This window comes from Cyanistes caeruleus, chromosome 18 (assembly GCF_971803275.1).
Source record: "Cyanistes caeruleus chromosome 18, bCyaCae1.hap1.1, whole genome shotgun sequence".
Taxonomy (NCBI): domain Eukaryota; kingdom Metazoa; phylum Chordata; class Aves; order Passeriformes; family Paridae; genus Cyanistes; species Cyanistes caeruleus.
Genome location: NC_141718.1, coordinates 10,090,535 through 10,110,886, shown reverse-complemented (window position 1 = coordinate 10,110,886; position 20,352 = coordinate 10,090,535). Strand labels below are relative to the sequence as shown.

The following is a 20,352-nucleotide window of genomic DNA, read 5'->3' as shown; positions in this document are numbered from 1 at the left end:
ACCCAAGTACATTACTATGCACAAATATCTACCACTATAATACTGCCCATTTGTTTGCATTAGAAAAATGTAAAAGCTTGGCAATGAATAATTGTGTGTGTGAGAATGCTTCTTCAAAAACCTGTGCTCGCTCACATGTAATTTTTTTTTTCTTTCTAGGTGATTTCAGATTTGGAAGAGCAGCTGAACCAGCTCACTGAAGACAATGCAGAGCTGAACAACCAGAATTTCTTCCTGTCCAAACAACTCGACGAGGCCTCAGGGGCCAACGACGAGGTTGTCCAGCTGCGGAGCGAAGTCGATCATCTCCGCCGAGAGATCACTGAGAGGGAGATGCAGCTGACCAGCCAGAAACAAGTAAGGCTCTCTCAGTCTGGGCCAGGAGCTCTTTGTGGGGGCTGGCAAAAATTCCTTTTACATCTAGAAACCCATAAGAAGTGATGATGCTTCTGAGGGAAGTGGCATTTAAGCCTTCCTTCCCATGGCAGTTGAAAGAATGGAAACTTTTGGTATTTCCCATCATGTTTTTACACAATTTTATTTATCAATCCTACACTCTGAAGCCATTGTCATTTAGAATTACTCATTTTAATTTTGTGGCCCTGGAAATCTTGAAATGTTCATGATGAGACCAACCTGACATTATCAGGGATCACAAGTGAATGTACAGGAGCCTTGAAATAAATGGGCTGTGATTTCCCAGCTCCTGTTCGCTGCCGATTTGCATGTACTGTAATCGAAATGGTAAGGCTGAAGCTGAAAGTGCACGCTTGATGTGGGATGTGAGAATTGATAGGAGGATTTATTTTTAGACTATGGAGGCCTTGAAGACAACATGTACGATGCTGGAAGAGCAAGTAATGGACTTGGAGGCCCTGAATGATGAACTCCTGGAGAAAGAGCGCCAGTGGGAAGCATGGAGAAATGTTCTAGGGGATGAGAAGTCCCAGTTTGAATGTCGAGTTAGAGAGTTGCAGAGGATGCTGGATACTGAGAAACAGAGCAGGTCTTTCTCCCTTCCTTCCCTTTTATTAACTTTTATGAAAATGCTCTATAGAAGCTAGTGCAAAAATTATATTTAGCATAGGATATGGGAGTTGGAGCTAAATATAAAATCTTGTGAGGTAGTTCTAAAAATGGTTTATTAGTTAATAGTCATCACTGATATTGTTCCTTTTGTTTCTTTGCAAGTGAACGATTCAAGGGGAGTGGTATTTATCATTGTGATTTATAAAATGTCTTGATTTCTTATCTTCTATTTTATTTTATGGAAAAATTGTCTTTGCTCCTGACTGTTCCTATGGGGTCTTGAAATTTTTAAGGCTGTAGCTCTAGCAAGGGCAGGAACAGGGTTATATAATATAAAAGTGTTGCAGCAAACAGTCTGGCTTTCTAATGTAACATCTTGAATTTGAGGCAACCCCTGAAAGAGTTATTGATGCCACTGCCTGCTCGGGAGAGGTCAAGCCTGCAAGGAGTTAGGTAACATTATTTTCCATTTTAATGCAGAGTGAGAGCAGATCAGCGTATTACTGAGTCTCGCCAGGTGGTAGAACTGGCTGTCAAGGAACACAAGGCAGAGATTCTGGCCCTGCAGCAAGCACTCAAGGAACAAAAACTCAAAGCAGAGAGCCTTTCTGATAAGGTAAGTAACTTTCAATCCTGGACTTTAATAATTAGATGAAATACTTTTCCACTGATAGTACTTTTAGAAATGTGGCCTTGAGCAGCTTTTTTCAAGATGTTATAGAGACAAATTAAAAAGACTGGAGGGCATAGAATAGAATTCTATCTTCAAGCTAAAGACCTCAGATTTTCTTTGAAAAAGACTAAAGCAGACAGCAGCCTATGATGCCTGGAATGAAATTCTTCAATAACTTGGTATCTGCATTTAAACAAGCCAAAATGTCTTTTGGCTGGTTTTTCCCCAGAAACCGAAGTCTAATTTTATCATTTTTTTTTTCAGCATGTGCTTGGTGAAGTTGGATTTTAAGACTGTGGAACTATATTTATTAGTGTTCAATGCTGTTCTGACCCTCTTTCCCAGCTCAATGACCTGGAGAAGAAGCACGCCATGCTGGAGATGAACGCCCGCAGTTTACAGCAGAAGCTTGAGACAGAAAGGGAGCTCAAGCAGAGGCTTCTGGAGGAGGTAACCTTGGAGATTCATGTTAGAACTTCAGAAGGTTCCACATCTTGAGGAGGGGAGGTTGTGTGAATAAGAGCTACACATCCATCCTTCTTCTGTATAACTGGGGAGATTAATCAAGCTGGGGGAGTTGTTTTCACTTAAAAGTTGTCTGAGTGTGTGGCCATGTCAGGGAGCAGTAAAAGTGAGCTGCTCCTCAGGGGCAGGGGAGCTGGCAGCCACAGGGGACAGTGTGCCAGGCTCAGGACCTTGCAGCCTGCAGGCTCAAGCCCACAGGACCTGAACAACAGGACCAGGGCAGATTTGCTGAAGCTCCTAGGTCAGGTCTGTAAGACCAAGTCTGTACCCAGGCACAGCTCTGACCAGGCCAAGGCCAAGGGCCATAGCTTAAGACCAGCTCTGGAGCCAACATGCTGAGGGTGCACACCTCGAGGCCACAGGTGGGGCTTCTCACAGCTCTTTTCATCATTAATTTGGGTCACAGAATTTGGATCCAAGGTCACACACCTGCACCATATCAGGGAGTAGTTGAATGCAGGCAATAAGTTCTGGGTGGTGGGGGAGAGGTTCTAGAGGAGGATTTCAGGGGTGTTTATAGACAGTTAGGGCAATTAGAGGCTTCTGGTATCCTTGGGGTACTGACAGGTTGCCTACTCCTTTATGCATCACCACAAAAAATTTCTGGCTCTTGCTTTGTGACATAAGAGTGTCCGTGGTTTTCCTAGTCAGGGACTTTCTTGTCAAGAAAGTGTAAATCCTAAAAGAATTAGGAATATTTTGTCATGTGCCCTCCTCTGCTGTTATTTGGAGACTAAGATGTAAACAGCTGGTCATTATTTTCCTTCTCATGTGACTATGACTGTCTGGGTTTATAGTAAAGTTTATAGTTTTATTTTTATGAAGTACTGAGGTGGCTTCTGGTAGTTGTACAGAGAAAATGGTGTTGCTACAGATTAATATAAATACACAGAAATGCTTGTTTAATCACAATGCATTCTGAAAGGAATCTTGTAGAGTATTGTAATTTTCCAGCTTTTGAAGAATTGTGTGTTTATTTCTAAGTTCTGTAATGATGATCATTTTACAAGGAGTTACAACATTTAATAGCCTTTACTTACAAACAAGAAGACAACAAACCCAAACCACTGGCCTTTCTGTTTTCCTTTCAACAGCAGGCAAAGCTGCAGCAGCAAATGGATCTGCAGAAGAATCACATCTTCCGCCTGACTCAAGGCCTGCAAGAGGCTCTGGACCGAGCAGATCTTCTGAAGACTGAAAGAAGTGACCTGGAATATCAGCTGGAAAACATTCAGGTGAGGATGAGGAAGCAGGGCAGTGCCTTGCCTCATTCCCAGTGAGGCTTTAGGATGTCAGTTTCTGTGTGAAATGGTATTTTTTAGCTCTGTTTTACTGTTGAGTTATTTGTTTGTTTCTTCTGTTAAGATGAAATTTCTTGCGTCTGTGTGTGATTCACAGGTTCTCTATTCCCATGAAAAAGTGAAAATGGAGGGCACTATTTCTCAGCAAACTAAACTCATTGATTTCCTGCAGGCAAAGATGGACCAACCAGCAAAAAAGAAAAAGGTGGGTGAAGAAGGTTTGAGAGGCATGGAATTAAATGGTTTTGTACTTAGTTACGTGCTGTGTATTCTTAATATTCTATCTTTCTTTGTGTAACAAAATGTTGTCCTCATTTTAGACCATTCTGAGTTGGTGAACACAAACTTTACTAGGCAGAATGTGTTCTTTGTGGCTTTTCTGGTATTTTGTTCTTCCTAGAATACTTAGGTTACAACCTGGTAGCTACACCTCAGTGAGGCTGTAGGAATACAGAATTTTAAGCATTTTTTTTTTCATGGTAAGTATGTATATGTATACGAGCCTATTGTGTATCAAGAGTGGTTGTCCAGTAGTCACAGCATAGGACTGATCAGTCAAGTGATGTGACTTGTGTCACATCTTTGTCATAAGCTGTGCTGTCATTTTGAATGAAGTAATTTAATTTTAACCACGTATTTTGAGATCCTCTGTTTAGATGCTTTCGGAAACTCCAGGTGTGAGTACTAACAGGTAATGTAAGTCCCTCTTTAAATCAATCCATATCTTGACATTTTTCTCTCCAGTGCCAATATGAACTAAAAATCCATCCTTACACATAACAGAATTGCCATTAGGCCCTCTGGCCGGACTGCCACTAGCGAGTGTCACTTTGCCTAGATTAAGCCATCTCTTGCTAGGAGTTAGGAGTTGTCTGTGTGTTTCTGTTGCTAGGGCCTGTTTAGTCGGCGGAAAGAGGACCCTTCTTTACCCACACAGGTTCCCCTGCAATACAATGAGCTGAAAGTGGCACTGGAGAAGGAGAAGGCTCGTTCTGCTGAGCTGGAGGAGGCTCTACAGAAAACACGCATTGAACTCAGATCTGCTCGTGAAGAAGGTAGGGGTTAACAGAAAAGGTTAATCTGGAGGGAGGCACACGTTTTTGGTCTGAAAACGTGCCTGTAATTGTGTGCCACTCTAGCAATAACATATGTTGTTTAATTATTGCCACTGCTGTGAAGTTACAATCAGGCTACGCTTGATTCTGTGGGCTGTAACTGCAGGCTGGTCACACAGAGCCCTGCTAGGAACCAGAGTGCCACGTTGGTCATGTTAACCAGGGACATTTGTCTTGTCTGTAGCTGCTCATCGGAAAATATCCGACCACCCTCACCCCTCCACCCCGGCCACAGCCAGGCAGCAGATCATCATGTCTGCCATAGTGCGCTCCCCAGAGCACCAGCCCACGCCCATCAGTCTGCTGGCTCCCCCCTCCAGCCGCAGGAAGGAATCCTCCACACCAGAGGGTAGGCTCCTGCTCAGCTCCTCTTCTTCTGTCTCTGTCAATTTATTGATTTTGTTTTTCCCCTGCTGATGAGTTCTGTCCCTCGCAGAGTACAGCCGGCGCCTGAAGGAGCGAATGCACCACAACATCCCCCATCGCTTCAACGTGGGGCTCAACATGAGGGCCACCAAGTGTGCCGTGTGCCTGGACACGGTGCACTTCGGCAGGCAGGCCTCCAAGTGTCTGGGTAAGGGCAAAACACAGCACAGCTTGGGGTGGGGAGAAGGCATCAGCCATCTAGAACAGGGAAAGAGACCGAGTGTGAAGACTCTGCTTGGTGCAAACATTCAGAAAACATCTGGTGGTTTGGAGTGGAGGGGGAACCTTGGTGAAGCTGGGATTTGTGTGTTAGAAGCTGAGGCAGCTGTGTCATGATTTTTATTTTTATTTTTTTGGTCATTTAACAGAAGTTTTTCCCTGTCCTCTTGTCAGAATGCCAAGTGATGTGTCACCCAAAATGCTCAACTTGCTTGCCAGCTACTTGTGGGCTGCCAGCAGAATATGCCACGCACTTCTCGGAAGCGTTCTGCCGGGATAAGATGAATTCCCCTGGCCTGCAGCTGAAGGAGCCAAGCACCAGTCTGCGTCTTGAAGGGTGGATGAAAGTGCCAAGGTAAAAACAGGAATCCTGGTGCTGTGTCAGGTGCTGAAATACTTGGCCTTATATTACCCTGGCTCTTACAATGAGATAATTGGTACAGGCCCATTACGTGGGCATCGCAGTTACCATCACTGTAATTACAATTGCTACCACTGAAATTTCTCTTTTATAGGAGTTGCATGCATGCTTTATGTAGAATCCAAGCAGAAAGTCCAACCTGGCTTTGTGCTTATTTTCCTCAGGAATAATAAACGTGGGCAACAGGGCTGGGACAGGAAGTATATTGTCCTGGAAGGAACCAAAGTCCTCATTTATGATGCAGAAGCAAGAGAAGGTAACTTAGAATTTCCAGCAAGAACATATATTTTAATCTTCAGATATTGGTTGGTGGGTTGAGAGGCTTAAAGATTATTACTGCTTGCTATGGCTGTATAATTTAAATTTAGCTGAATCTTCAGTGATAAAGCAACATTATTTTTTCTACGCCCTTAGCCATTTTATTGGCTGGCATGTCATGATAATCCGCCTGTGAAAATGTCCAGTGTGCATCCACATTCCTTTTGCTGTCACAGTTATTTTCTTGTTACCTGTTTGTCCATTCCTAATCTGTCTCCCCATTCTCCTGCAGCTGGACAGAGGCCTCTGGAGGAATTTGAGCTCTGCCTTCCTGATGGTGATGTAACTGTTCATGGAGCTGTAGGAGCTACTGAGCTTACCAATACAGCAAAGACAGGTGAGAATCTAACATAGATGAGGTCAAATGGATTTCATCTGGCTTGCCATCAGTTAGCCTTGTTTGGCTGAACAGAATTTTCTCCCTCGAGCTTTCATTGTGTAACGCTGTAATTTACCTCCATCTGAATTCGGGGAGTAGCTCAGCACTCCAGATCTAGTTACACCCAGGCTGTTGCTTCTGTCGTGGTAGAACTGTGGTTAATATAGTCATCAACCCAAATGGAAGTAAATTTAAGAGATTTGTAGCATTAACACTCGGTTTACTGAAATTTCTTCTCTATTAACTGTGATATGTCATAACTCCTGCCACCATTGTGCTCTGACCACAAAGCCATTAACTTAGAAATGCTGTGGGGTGTATACAGTCTCTTATTATGAAAAAATGTTGATGTGCTGATTTGTATGTACTGAACAGAACTGATGGATAAGATTCTGTATGTCTTGACTGTTACATTAAAGGATACAGACTGTTAAAAACAAAGGTTTCCATAACCAATTTTTACAAATTTTTCTTAATCAGTACAGGGAAAACTTTAGTCAAGTGGCTGGTTTGGTTTTGTTTTGTTTTTCCACAACGGAATTTCTTTTTTGAATAAAAGGCAAGAAATTATTTTTGTTGAGTTAAAAACAGCCTTGTATGTATGGATTGCATACATCCAGCTAATATTTAGGTGAAAGTAGCTAGCCTGTGCAGGACCTGTAAAGGAGAAACCAGTGTGTAAATTGCCATGGTACGTCATGATAAATACAACTTCTCTCCAATGAGGCTGAAAGGTGTTGATTTTAAGTCCACTGACAATATTCCAAAAACTAATCTAAGTCTTATTCTATCTATATAACATCTCAGATGTGCCATATATCCTAAAATTGGAGTCTCATCCACACACCACTTGCTGGCCTGGTAGAACACTCTACCTGTTAGCACCCAGCTTCCCTGACAAACAGCGCTGGGTCACAGCACTGGAATCAATAGTGGCAGGTGGGAGAGTTTCCAGAGAAAAAGCTGAGGCTGATGCTGTGAGTATAAAAGTTTCATTTAATAATAAAATATTCTGGGAGGGAGCAGAGTTTTGAAAAATATTTTTTCGGTATTTGACATGCTGAGGTTTAACTGAAGGTAAGTTATTGCTTCTGCCTTTTGATTTGAGCACCAGGAGCCAGTTCACTGTGAGACTGATGCTGTGTATTACAACACCCTTCTTTAGACTTGAGGAGTGTAGTAAGGGAACCCCAAAATATCTCTGTAGTTCTGGCAGAGAAAGGAAGAGCAGTTAGGGCATGGTTTAAATCCAATCTCATAAGGTACCACATGGAACAAGCAAACCTTAAAAGAAGAAAAACCTCCCTCCCCTCCCATTCTTAGAGAGTCAGAGGTTTTATGTTTCTTGCTGGGGGGAGGTGTGTATGGGTGTGTACTTTTTCGTTTAAGTTTTATTCCTAATAAGAGGTTAAACAGATTTGTTTAAGTTATGGCGAGCCTTTCTCACACTGTTCCACTGATAACTCTATTTTTTCTGGTAAAGGGAGGTTGGATTCTGAGGCATTGCATAAGAGAACGTTAGCTCTGGAGGTAGGGAATATCTGACTGCAGGAAATACTCTTTTTTTTTCTCAGGCTCACATTTCTTTTGTCTCTGAGAAAAATACATGCTCCCACCAACTTTTATACATTTCTTTAATCCTTCCCCTTGGAAAATTCCACTGCTCTCTTGTAGGAGGTTGGGGAAAATGGAAAGGATAGAGACAACAACAAGCTCTGTCTGAATTTAGGATAATTCTGATCAGTTTGCCTTACTGTGTCTAAGGTAGATAAAAGTTTACTAATTTTTTTGTAGGAGGCATCCCTGCAACTTTTAGCTTTCTGAGAAAAAGAAATCTTTGCCAAGCTCTTTGCCTGTCTGAAATGATGACCTTACATTGTTAAAATACTCACAGATAAAGTGATGAAGATTAACTCAAACAACAAAAAAATATTTTTGTCATTTGCAGAAACTGCTGGGGAACTCCCTGCTGAAGCTGGAGGGTGAAGATCGTTTGGATATAAATTGCACAATGCCCTTCAGTGACCAGGTAATGGTCACATGCACTTGGGGCTTTCTCAGTAGTGGATAAATTGATTCAGGGAAACGGTTATCTTGATTGCAATATGTGTAATTATGCACTTGTTTGTGGGTTTGGTTTTTCTCTTTGCTGCTAAAGAGTATCACCCAAGTTGCTGTTGGTGCATTCCTTGCTCTCCTCACGTAGTGCTATTTTTTCCCCTGTTGTAGGTAGTACTGGTGGGTGCAGAAGAAGGTCTCTATGCCCTGAATGTACTGAAGAATTCCTTAACGCACATCCCAGGAATGGGAGCTGTCTTCCAAATTCACCTCATCAAGGATCTGGAGAAGCTGCTCATGATAGCAGGTACAGGGCTGTGTGTTCCCACTGGCCCTGCAGTGGCTTTGTGCTGCCAGGTCCTGCCTGCCTTTGGATTTGCTCCAGGCTTTTTTATCAGCAAATTGGCAGGAGTGACTTGCTGTGATGAACACAGTCTTGTCTGGGGCTGGCTGGTAAGGGATTATGTGAATGAGCACTCAGTTAAACCTTCATGAGAAACTGATTTCAGAGCCAGGGACAAAACATTTCCAGGTTAGAAGTCAGTCATCATTTTAAGTTCAATTTAAAAAGTGTTGAGCTAATCAGTGAACATCTCTTCTTAATTATTGCATAGCCTTTTTAAGGTAATTAACTATTTGAGGACCACTATGTGATCACTGGGACACAGGGCTAACTCATCTGCTTTTGCCCTGTAACAAAGCTGGGACTCCTGTCATGATTTAAGATTTCTTTATGATAGGAACACTAGCTTTAATCTCTCCATCTGTGGTTTTCCAGAGATAATCCTTCCCACACGGATGTAGGCATGCTGAACATTAGGGTGTATCTTCATCTGAAAGCCCAAATTATCAAGTATCTATATGGCATTTGTAGGGAATGAAAAATAAATTCTCTCATTCTGCTAGTTTTGTGGTTTTGTTTTTTTTTTTCCTGGTAAGGGTTTAAGATGTCCATGGTTTATTTGTGTCAGGGGAGTAGAGAACAAATCAAATCTCACATATAATGAGAAGGTTGTGTTAGTCTGTCACTGGACTTCTGAGAAGAATTGGCCTTGGGCTGTAATGCAATTCATTAGGGCAGTTCTTGGAAATCCCTTGCCAGTTCTGTTGGCACAGAGTGATTAAAACATCTTGTACTTAAAGAAGATCTGAAGGGCAAAATAAAACTTCCTAGCTAATTTTGAATAGTGTCTTAATGAGGCCACAATTACTGTGTTCTGCTAGACTTCAGCATCACTAATAATCCATGCAGGGAATGGTTGTTCTCCTGGTGAATTTACTGCCTGTTGTGGGGTTGGGTTTTTGTAAGTTTTCTCTTTCAGTTTGAATAGGAATAATATGGAATGAATCCTACATGGTACCTTGTGACTGTTTCCCCAGTAACAGCCTGTAACAATGAGCTGCTGCTTAGGTAAGACTTTTGTAGAGAATAGGGAGTTCTCCCTTGATGAAATGCACTTTTTTTTTGTTTCCAGGAGAAGAAAGGGCTCTGTGTCTTGTTGATGTAAAGAAAGTGAAGCAGTCTCTAGCCCAGTCTCACCTCCCAGCCCAGCCTGATGTCTCACCAAATGTCTTTGAGGCTGTCAAAGGATGTCACCTTTTTGCTGCTGGCAAAGTAAGTTACAACTCCCTCGTGTCCCCAGACCACCCCTTAGGCTGCTCTGTGTTTAATATTAACAAATCAGCATCTTTATTCCACTGGCAATACATCCAAGGTCTATATTCTTGCTTTGAATATTTTTCTTCAAATAAGAAAAATGTATGGGCTGAAGAGAGACTGAGCTGTAGACAAAATGGGGGATTTGCTGCTAATGTGAATCAATTCAGTCAGGATGCCATGGTGGTATAGCTTAAACTGCTAGAAAGTAAGAAATCCAGCATAGCTTGGTACTACTGCCTCCTCACTACTGACTACAATTCTGAGATTTTTAGCTAGTGAATTATGTCCAGTCTTTGTTCTTGAATGCTTCCAGGCTAGCAAATTTCCTTAGGTGTTTGTGGCATTTTAATTCTAGACATTTACACAGATTACTGGTTTTAGTATGGAGCATTTAATCACAGCAAAAATTCTCATTAACATTAGTTATTTCTGTGGACTACTTTGGTAACAAACTGAACACCATTCGTTTCAAAGTGATGCTTAAGATAAGTTTCAGGGGTTAAAATGTAGACCTAACGTATTTCAATTTGTCAATCCCTTTTCTATGGAAAACCTTCTCATTTTTTATTAACGTCTTTCAAGCATAAAAGAAATCATAGAAGCCATTTAAATTCACGTTCTTTTTTGAGAATGTGAAGAGGCTTTTCATTATTTCATGAATTCACAATAATTACCCTATTAATAAAATGTACTTGCTTATCTCTGCAAAGTTCTTTTTGTGGCAAGAGGTTCTCGGATCCGTTTCACATGCTCAGCAATAGAATTTATTTTATTGCCATTCTGAACTATGCTTGTTATCTTCCTTACAGGTTGAGAACAGTCTTTGTATCTGTGCAGCCATGCCCAATAAAGTGGTGGTTTTGCGGTACAATGAGAGCTTGAGCAAGTTCTGTATCAGAAAGGTGAGTTCAGTACCTCTCTGCTGTAGTTGAGGTTAATTCACATAGTGCTCTAAGCCTTTGCTTTGGAGCAAACATCTAAAATCTTTCTGTGTGCATGAGAAAATTTGTTTGCCAGCTAAAATGATAACAAATTGCACTGTGCACTGACTCAAAGTGGAGTAGGCAGCAATTTCCTTTAATAAGAGTTGGCATTTTTGGAGAGATGCAGAACAGAGCTGTGATTTTTTGAGATATTGGACTGAGCTGCAATCATACACTCAGAGATCTCTCCTCAGGACAAAAAGTTTAAACACCACCTGCCTTAAAACAGGCTGGCACCCAGAAACTCATGTCCTTTCCTGTTCACAAATTAAAGGATGCTCCAGTCAGAGTGCATCTCCCTGGGAGGTTCTGCAGGTGACTTTGCAGGCACCAGTTCATTTTCCAGTGTGACTGAGGCTGTTGTCCCTGAGTGCTCCATGGGCACTGCTGGAGGGAAGCAGTGGGCAGTCATGCAGCTCCGGCCTCCTCAGGAGAGGAGGAGCCTCTCCATGAATGATGGAGATCTGGGGAAGCAACAGGGATACTAGCACTCCTGGAATGTCCACAGGCACTGCAGCTGGTACCAACTCCTACTCACAGCAGGAACACTGAGGGTCCACAGCCCCTCCTCTGACAAGGGCTTGCATGCACAACATGCAAAGGTGTGTTCTAAAGGGCAGGTTTTCCTTGTGTCCACTAATCCAGACAACTGCATTTAGATCCTAACAAGATGGCAGCAAGCCCAGAATATGCTTTTCTTTTCTGCCAACTAAATTTCCAGATAAAGTAGGATTTATGCAAGGAATCTTGTCCTTAGAAGATCTGGGGATCTGTGTGTTGTGTCAGGCTAACCTGCAGAGCTATCCCAGCTCTTCAGTCACAAGGCAGGTCTTGGTGGACAACATCTTTCTGTAATGTACAAGGAAGGAAGATTGGCCGTGACCTACTGTAAACAAGGAACTGCTCACTACTGCTCCAGAAAACTGAGCTGCAGGGCAGAAGAACATCTTCCAGAACAGTATATTCTTCCAAAAGGAAGAGGCTCTCCCTCGAGGCAGGTTGATATGCAAGTCTACATTCAAACATCACAAAACTTTCTTTTAGCTAGAGTTTTTGTCCACATGCTTTTGAGAGACTGATAGGGTCTTTGAGGTTGCCACCTCTCCCTTTAGTAAAGAAAAATGTAGCAATATACAACTTTCCAGACTCAGTGTTATCTGTAAGCTGCTTCAGGGGATTAATACCTGTCCATACTGTCCTTTTTTCCAGGAGATTGAAACCTCTGAGCCTTGCAGCTGCATCCATTTGACCACTTACAGCATCATCATTGGAACCAACAAGTTCTATGAAATTGAGATGAAGCAGTACACACTGGAGGGTAGGAGATAATGAAATGCTCCAAGTGGCTCCACAGGTTCTTTTGTAGGACTTTTCAAGAGCAGTTTAGGAAAAAAAGTTGGTGCAAATCAAAGTGTTTTTCTCCATTCCCTTTGCAGAGTTTTTGGATAAAAATGACCACACTTTGGCCTCTGCTGTGTTTGCTGCTTCCACCAACAGTTTCCCAGTCAGCATCATCCAAGTGAACCCAGCAGGGCAGAGGGAGGAGTATCTGCTGTGTTTCCATGGTAAGTGGTGGATGGTTGTGCAGGTGTTGCACTACTCCTGTTCTCTGAGCTGCAGAAGGTACCCAAATGCTGTTGAATTCTGGCAGAACCTGCTTAGGCTTGAAAGCTCTCCGTGCCTGGTGGATCAGTTGTTGCACACAGATTTCTGGGCCTCGGGGAAGGACTGCAGTGTGTTAAGTGCAAACAGGTGTTTGATTACCCTGATAAGACGTTCAGGGCCTCTCAGACTTGGGCTTTGTCTGGTTTCCATGCAGACAGATGGGACTTTTTAACCTTCTGGTGATTAAGTAAGAGGGTGTTATTTTTTTGTACAGCTGCTTTTGTTGCCCTCTTGTATACTGTCATATACTGTCATGGGAATGCACAAACCTTCTAAAGCCCTCTAGCAGTAATTTTGGGTGAGTAATGGTAGGAATCTCCTTCCCAAGTGTAGATTAAATAATGACCTTAGTTTAGCTGGAACAAAGAGATGTGGAATTGCAGCACCTTTTGGGCTGGCAGTATTCCTACATCTAGCCAATTCCATGGCATTAGGTGTAATTCATGGCAATATGGGATTTGCAAGATGTTCCCCGATTAAAAAGCTTGGAAACAACGGTCTTTGTCCCTTCAGAAATAAATGAATAAAATTCAGGCAGATGCTCATGACCTGATGTGACTTCTCTTGGCAGAGTTTGGTGTCTTTGTGGATTCCTATGGAAGACGCAGTAGGACAGATGACCTGAAATGGAACCGCTTGCCCTTAGCTTTTGGTAGGTGTTGAGGGACAATCCCTTGGATTATGGGGATTCTTGAAACCAGGAAGCATCCTTGTAGAATGGGTACTCTGCACTCAGCCCTTCTGTCTCCTTTTCCCTTCCCAATTCTTTCAGAAACTATGGAGCTTTATCCCACAATTTAAGCTTATTATAAATCCAGATGGCAAACCCTCTGAAATATAAGCAGTTTAAGGACAACTAAACCAAAGTTCCATTTCCTTAATGTTCCTGGTCTGACACTGATTGAACTTGCTAGTGGAATTTTTAACAATGCTCTAAGTTTCTGAAATAGTGAAGAATATATGAGGGCAGCATGGCTCCCTCAGGCCTTTTGCACTGCCTAATGGGATTTTGTTCAGTTAATAGTCTGGTTTTAATGCCTTTTTCATGATACTTTGGTTAGTAAAGTTCTTGAGACACAGTTTCAAAGCAACAATTCTTTAAGCTTGCATCTCCCCCTTTACTGATGGTGTCTGTGTCATTACATAAAATGTATTCCTTAGTTTTCCCACAGGGCTGTCAGCCTCTCTTGTGCTTGCTGTTGTGTTTTAGAAGTTTTTAATAGAGAATGTATTTTGTGTTTTTTCCTGCCTTTGTGCTGCTCCTCCAGCCTACAGGGAGCCCTATCTGTTCGTGACCCACTTCAATTCCCTTGAAGTGATCGAGATTCAGGCACGAGCTTCTCTAGGGTAAGTTGTTCTCTTTTCATTCCTTTGAACAGCCTGTTTTGCAGGAATACATGGATTTCCCAGGAAGAGGTACTGTGCTGCCACTGTAAAGACTTTTTCCTGCAATTTCCCCCAGAACTCCAGCACGAGCCCACTTGGAGATCCCAAACCCGCGGTACCTCGGGCCTGCAATCTCCTCGGGAGCGATCTACTTGGCCTCCTCCTACCAAGACAAGCTAAGGGTGATCTGCTGTAAGGGCAATCTGGTGAAGGAGACCAACAACGAGCAGCAGCAGCAGCAGCAGCAGCACCACAGAGGCTCCTCTGCCACGCGCAGGTACGGGGACGTCGGGGTGTCACAGTCCCTGAGCGCCTCGGGAGAAAACTTCCCTCCTGCTGCCTTTTCCCCTGCTGTGGGAACAAGTTCCTGTGACAGTCACTTACTGTGATGCTGGAATAGTCTCTAATGGCTTAACATCCACAAGGAAACAAACATCAGCTCTAGGAAGATGGGGATAATCTCCACAAATGCTTTGCGACCTTGTGCTGGTTTGCTTTGATGTTGTGATAGAGCTCTGGCTTCAAAGCTTTCTGAGCTGAGATACTTTTGATATAACACTAAACATATCACTGACATAACACTGGATTGGCTGTAACAAGCTGTAAAGCAAAAGCCCCTTTCTATCAAATAATGAGTCTGCTTTAGGGAGATGGTGCTGGGAAGTTGTGATGTGGTACACAGGTAATTAAATACTGGGGCCGATGGTGCAACTGTGTGCACAGGACACTGAGAAATGGGGGCTTGTAGTTCATCCCAGCCTGGCCTGAATATCCCTGAGGTACAGAAATTTGTGTGAAAACGTATGTATCAAATTTTAGTGTATTTTTATATGGAAAAGCATATGCTGGAGTGTATGAAAAGGTGTTGTTCCATACATGTGACTTACACTGGCAATTCATGAAGGCACTTTGCCAGTGTTGCTCATGTGATGGATACCCCAGCTGCCAAATTATCTCTGCATTTTCCATCTTGGCTCAGGGAAGGGCTGATGCTTCTCACCCCAAGGGTGCTGGGGGAAAAGTTACATTTTTGCTAAAAGAAAATGTAATGGGAGGTTTTTGTCACTCAGCGGTTCGCATCAATTATTTTTGAATGACAGCAGCCCGAACAAGAGAGGCCCTCCCACGTACAACGAGCACATCACCAAGAGGGTGGCCTCCAGCCCAGGGCCCCTGGAAGGGCCCAGCCACCCCCGGGAGCCCAGCACCCCTCACCGGTACCGCGAGGGCCGCACGGAGCTGCGCAGGGACAAGTCCCCGGGGAGGCCTCTGGAGAGGGAGAAATCTCCGGGCCGGCTGCTGAGCACGCGCAGGGAGCGCTCCCCAGGACGACTCTTCGAGGACAGCAGCCGAGGGAGGGTGCCTGTGAGTGGGACCAGAACTCCTCTTGCTCAAGTCAATAAGGTAAGTCAGGAGCCTGCAGAACGTGTCTGTTCTCAGGAAGAGGCTCGTAGGTATTGCAGAAGGGCTGGTGACACTTGAAAGCACAAGAGCAGATCAAATCTCACCTCCCTGCTGCTCAAACTCTGTTGGAACAGAGCCCACGTGGTGTCATGCACTGGCCCTGTGACCACCTGCCCTGGGCTGGTTCTGGCACTGCAAAAGCTGCTTGATGCTAGAATGGGCTGAAAGCAAAGGTGCATTTACTAACAAGTGATGGGGGATTTGAAGGGGAACTGGAGCAGGGAATGTGGGAGCCTGCTGTGCTCAGGGTGATGCTGACAGTGCCTGCCTTTGTCAGTGTTTGTGGATGACTGGAGCCCTGGCTCTGTGGGAGCAGCAGGTGATGTACTGCTCCCAGCACCTCGTGCCTGGAGGAGAAACACCTGTCACTTGTAACTTGTCCTTTTATTTCCTTGCCAGGTCTGGGACCAGTCTTCAGTGTAAGTCTCAGCTAGACAAAGTTACTCATCTTGACCTGCAGGAAAAAAAGGAAATATACTGAGTATATGCACTCCATCTGTCTGCAGCCCAGTTCCCAAACAGCATTCCTGGGCCAAAGCTCACTCCGCAGCGGGAGCCGTGACGCTTTCCAAGACCGTTTGCAGCTCAGTTAATTTCTCTGCACTTTCCTGCACTCCTGTTTTTGCACTTTGTACTACTGTTACTCTTTCAAGCAGTTCATGAACTTTTTGTATCCACTTTAGTCCCTAGTAGTTCATCTAGGAAATGGGACTCGTGTCCTACCCCAGGTCATCACTGTGGTTAGCGCCCCTTAACAGAGAGTTGGTCATAGTTCTGAGACGTGCTGGGATCCCCTGATGGCCTGGAAACAGAAGGGCCAAGGTGAGTGAGTCTTTCAATAGGAGCTGTGGTTGGATGTTCTCCACAGAACACAAGAAAAATTTCTTCTGATTAGCCTGTTCACCTGCCACTTCTGAAAGTTATTTTGTTCTCACTAAAATCGCTTTAGAGCAGCTCTGATGGGGAGGGAAGACCCCTGCTTTAACCAACGCCCCTGCCCGGCCCTAAGACAAAGTGCATTACCTATGAGCTACTGGGTTGTAAGACTTTATCCAGGTCTTCTGCATGACAGTTCACTGCATGCTGCTGCACCATCACTGGCTCTCTCCTTTTAGGTTGCTTTGCTGAGTAGTGTATTGTACCTCACTTGTAAATTAACTGAAACCTTTAGATCACGCTGCAAAATAGCCGTTAATTACTCTGGAAATTTGGCACCGAAGAGTTAACAAGCCTTATTCTATGACAAGAATTACAGTCACACTTGTGTTCTCCTCTCAGCACTGGACATGGTCTCTTCAGCAATGAGTCCTGCCAGCCTCAGCTCCCCAGGGGGAGCAGCCCGGGCTGGCTCCTCCCTTGAGCTGTAGCTTGTCATGCAATCAGATCCGGTGTCTTGGCACAGGACACCCACAGGGAGCAGCTTTGGCAGTCGCTGACACACCTTCGCTTCCCCGTGTTTGACCTCGAGCCTTTTATTGCTTCCTATTCTCTTCTGCTGTGAACATGAAGCAGAGAGCAAATGATTTTCAAAGCGGGTTTTGACCATTCACTCTGCAATAGCAACATTCTAAGTGAACAACCATGTTCTTTACAACTGGAAAGAGCAAAACTGCATCAAATCTTCCCTTGGAGCCACACTTAACTTCTGCTAGTCCCTTGCAAGCCTGTGCTAACCTGTTCTAGAAACCCATCAAAATTCCAATGCCTTGTCAGTGTCCTTTGGCGAGTTTCATGAATATTGTATTCTGTTCTCTTGTCTGTTGGGTTATTTTCAGTCAGATGATTTGGCAGGAAATTTGCTGAAAGTTTTTGTCTCCTGGTCTGAATATTTTGAAAGGTCACTGAGATCAGTCTTTAAATCTTTGCATCTCATGGAAGATCTTCAAGACCTCAGAAATGGGCTTGTTGAGTCCTGAAAGTGTATATCTTGTGTCTTGTTTGTGAAATGCTTCCTGCTATAGAAATAGCTCAAAGGACTGTACATATTTACAAGAAACTTTATATTCGTAACAAAAGGGAATTGAATTGGTTTCTACTTTTTTATTGTAAACTGTGCGTTTTTCAACACTGGCTTTTTGTTTTACTGGTGGTTGTGGACAGCCATCTTCAGACACTGGAGGGGCCTCGCCTCAGTCCTCCTCGCTCCCATGAAGAAATATTGTAACATTAACTTGCAATTGAAGCTTGTTAGCATAAATGAGGTTTTAGGTCTCTAAAAGTACAGGATTTTTCTTCATTACCTTTTTATTATTGACAAGGGAGGGAACCAGAGGGACAGTTCAAAGCTCCACCTGGAAAGTATTGAACTTTGTTGTTGAACAATAACCAAATAAAACAAATAACTATCTTGACTGGCATGGTGAAATGACGGCTTCCTTCTCTCTGGAGTGCCCCTGCCCCTCCTGCCCCACACCTGGCTCTGAGCTGGGCAATCCTAGGTGTCACAGCTGACCCAAGAGCAAACCCTGGCACTATTTAGCATTTAATACTCGTCACTCCCTGAACAGTAGCATAAGTGGCTTCAGAAACCCCAGGCATGTTCACATGCACTAACCCAGGTGGATTTATCCTGCACTAGAGCAGCAGTCAGCTGCAAGCACCTCCAGCTCAACCCTGCCTCAGCCGTGAGAGGGGCAGAGGTGAAGCACCTGTGAGTATCTGGGAACAGTCTTACCCTGGTCACTGACCCCACACATCCTGAGCTGGAAAAAAAGGCATCTTAATTAACTACAGTTAATTGACAGGTTTGGGACTTACCCCAGCACTGTACTGGGAGCAAAGCAGAGGGAGGCAGCTCCTCATGCCACTGCTGTAACATGCTGGTGCTTTAAGGCCTAATAGCTGCAACTTTAAAAAAAGACCATTCACAAATCCAGTCAGATTGAGTACAACCTGCAGTTACTGTACAGCTCAACTTACACCTGCTGGGAAAACTTGCTAGATCAGACTTCAATGTAAATACATCTATTTTTAACTGAACTAGTTTTTACAGGGTCTGAAGTATTCTTTCACAGGAAGAGGTTTTTAATATTCACACTGCTGCCTACAGTAACTTAATTTGTCCTCCTACTGTTGAGTGTTTTTGGTTCTGTGCACATAGCCACCCCCTCAGCCCCGAGAACGGGCTTGCTGGAGGCTGTGGGGGTGGGTTACCAATGGCTCCTCTTACGTTCTGGTCTACATGACATTCTCCATGAAAATGCTCTCCATCAACCCCTGAGCTGCTTGATTTATCTATTGTGCCTACTATGATGTATATGATGAAATGCTGACTTGTTCAATGTTCCTTTATTTCTTTTACTGTGCACAAACAATACTTATTTAAAGCTCATTGTTGCAGTCCTATTGATGCATGATCCGAATTGTAACAGAACTAAATTAATCCAGAAACTGGTGGAGTAAAACAAAATAATTAATTATTTATTGAGCTTTTTGATTCCCAAGAACCCTGCACAAATCCATGTCAGCTTGACCCCCACATGCTGTGCTGAAATTCAGGGGGTTGGGGAGCTCTTATTATTCCTGTGCTGGTTTAATCCAGGGTCCCCAAAAGTGACTGTAACAAACGTGTCTGCATCTACCTTTAAAAAATGTGCTCTCCTAGCAACAGCCAAGAATAAACATAACAGCACAGACTGTGAGCTGTGGGTGGGGAATGTAAGTGAGCTAATAAATCCAACTCTTGATCCAGCTTTTGCCTTTGGAGGGATTTGATTCATCCCATTGCAATAAGGGAACACAGAGTGATTAATCTAATTCATTCACCTGTCAAGCAGAAAATGACCTAGGAAAAAAACCCAATAAAACACCCCAAAACCCACCTCCCAGAAAAAACCAAAACAAGTTTTTATCTCTTAGCTTACCTCTTTATCCACCCTCCTGGAGAGAAAGGGATTTGGGGGGCTGAGGGTGGCAGTGCCTTACCTGAGGAAATCTGTGGCTCCTGGGACTGTCAGTTGAGGCCACAGGTGCCAGGGAACAGCTCAGAGCCTCCATCACCTGCTGGAAAGGTCTGGGGCACCTGGGCACCCCTGGGCAGGGCAGGGTGGAGCAGAGGGAGGGTCACTCCTGCAGGCCCTGCCACACCCTGGGCTCCCCCCCAGCCCTCACAACTTTTTGGGGCTGCAGAAGCTGATGGTGCAGTGGCAGCTGCAGTCCCTGTACTGAACCCTTTGCCAGCTTAAACAGGCCCAGGGGCTACAAATTCAAAATTAAAAAACCTGAAGCTTTCTCCACAATAATTATTCCTGTCCTGTGGTTCCACCACACCTGATGCACTGATGAAGAATGTGGAGTGCTCTGCAGGTACCAGCACTGAGCACACATCCCACAGCCCTGGCATTCCCTGGAGCTGCTGGACACTGCAGAGGCACAGACTGTCCCCTCACACTGCTGGACCCGACCCCAGAGTCACCCTGCTGAGGACAAAGACTTGGGGAAAAAGGTCTGCTGGAACAAAGAGAAGCTGACAGGAGGCTTAAGGCCCATCCCAAGCTTTCAAGCTCTGTTGCTGGAGTTTTTAAATAATTGACTTCTTGTCCTTCCTCTAAACTTTACATCAGAAATAAACAATAACACCTGGGTCTTCTTCACTGACTGAGTGCAAGAGGAGAAAGTGTTTCAATCTGCATCGCTGAATGAGAAGCTTGTACAACCCACCAAGGCATAAAACTGCAATCAGGAAATCACATGTAACAACAAAATAACTCACTGAAGGCGAGGTTACCACA

At 44.0% G+C, this 20,352-nt stretch overlaps 1 protein-coding gene across 38 annotated transcripts in view; it reads left to right on the top strand.

Moving 5' to 3' along the window:
* Positions 1 to 17,973, top strand: part of CIT (citron rho-interacting serine/threonine kinase) — a 68,338-nt gene extending 50,365 nt beyond the window's left edge. For 8 of the 38 annotated variants that reach the window (XM_086855488.1, XM_086855492.1, XM_086855502.1 and 5 more), the window contains 24 exons: positions 160 to 357; positions 813 to 1,006; positions 1,510 to 1,645; positions 2,048 to 2,152; positions 3,322 to 3,462; positions 3,626 to 3,733; positions 4,466 to 4,583; positions 4,828 to 4,992; positions 5,080 to 5,217; positions 5,463 to 5,643; positions 5,874 to 5,965; positions 6,260 to 6,364; positions 7,214 to 7,383; positions 8,355 to 8,435; positions 8,636 to 8,771; positions 9,940 to 10,079; positions 10,934 to 11,026; positions 12,317 to 12,425; positions 12,544 to 12,672; positions 13,344 to 13,424; positions 14,041 to 14,119; positions 14,235 to 14,435; positions 15,259 to 15,562; positions 16,022 to 17,973. In XM_086855488.1, the coding sequence (XP_086711614.1) occupies positions 160 to 357; positions 813 to 1,006; positions 1,510 to 1,645; positions 2,048 to 2,152; positions 3,322 to 3,462; positions 3,626 to 3,733; positions 4,466 to 4,583; positions 4,828 to 4,992; positions 5,080 to 5,217; positions 5,463 to 5,643; positions 5,874 to 5,965; positions 6,260 to 6,364; positions 7,214 to 7,383; positions 8,355 to 8,435; positions 8,636 to 8,771; positions 9,940 to 10,079; positions 10,934 to 11,026; positions 12,317 to 12,425; positions 12,544 to 12,672; positions 13,344 to 13,424; positions 14,041 to 14,119; positions 14,235 to 14,435; positions 15,259 to 15,562; positions 16,022 to 16,045 (3,228 nt within the window). In that variant the 3' untranslated portion in view covers positions 16,046 to 17,973. Of the gene's footprint in view, positions 1 to 159; positions 358 to 812; positions 1,007 to 1,509; positions 1,646 to 2,047; positions 2,153 to 3,321; positions 3,463 to 3,625; positions 3,734 to 4,420; positions 4,584 to 4,827; positions 4,993 to 5,079; positions 5,218 to 5,462; positions 5,644 to 5,873; positions 5,966 to 6,259; positions 6,365 to 7,213; positions 7,384 to 8,354; positions 8,436 to 8,635; positions 8,772 to 9,939; positions 10,080 to 10,933; positions 11,027 to 12,316; positions 12,426 to 12,543; positions 12,673 to 13,343; positions 13,425 to 14,040; positions 14,120 to 14,234; positions 14,436 to 15,228; positions 15,563 to 16,021 lie in introns of all 38 variants that reach the window. The other 30 variants (XM_086855479.1, XM_086855482.1, XM_086855498.1 and 27 more) reach the window with 5 other exon arrangements.
* The last annotated feature ends 2,379 nt before the right edge of the window (positions 17,974 to 20,352 follow it).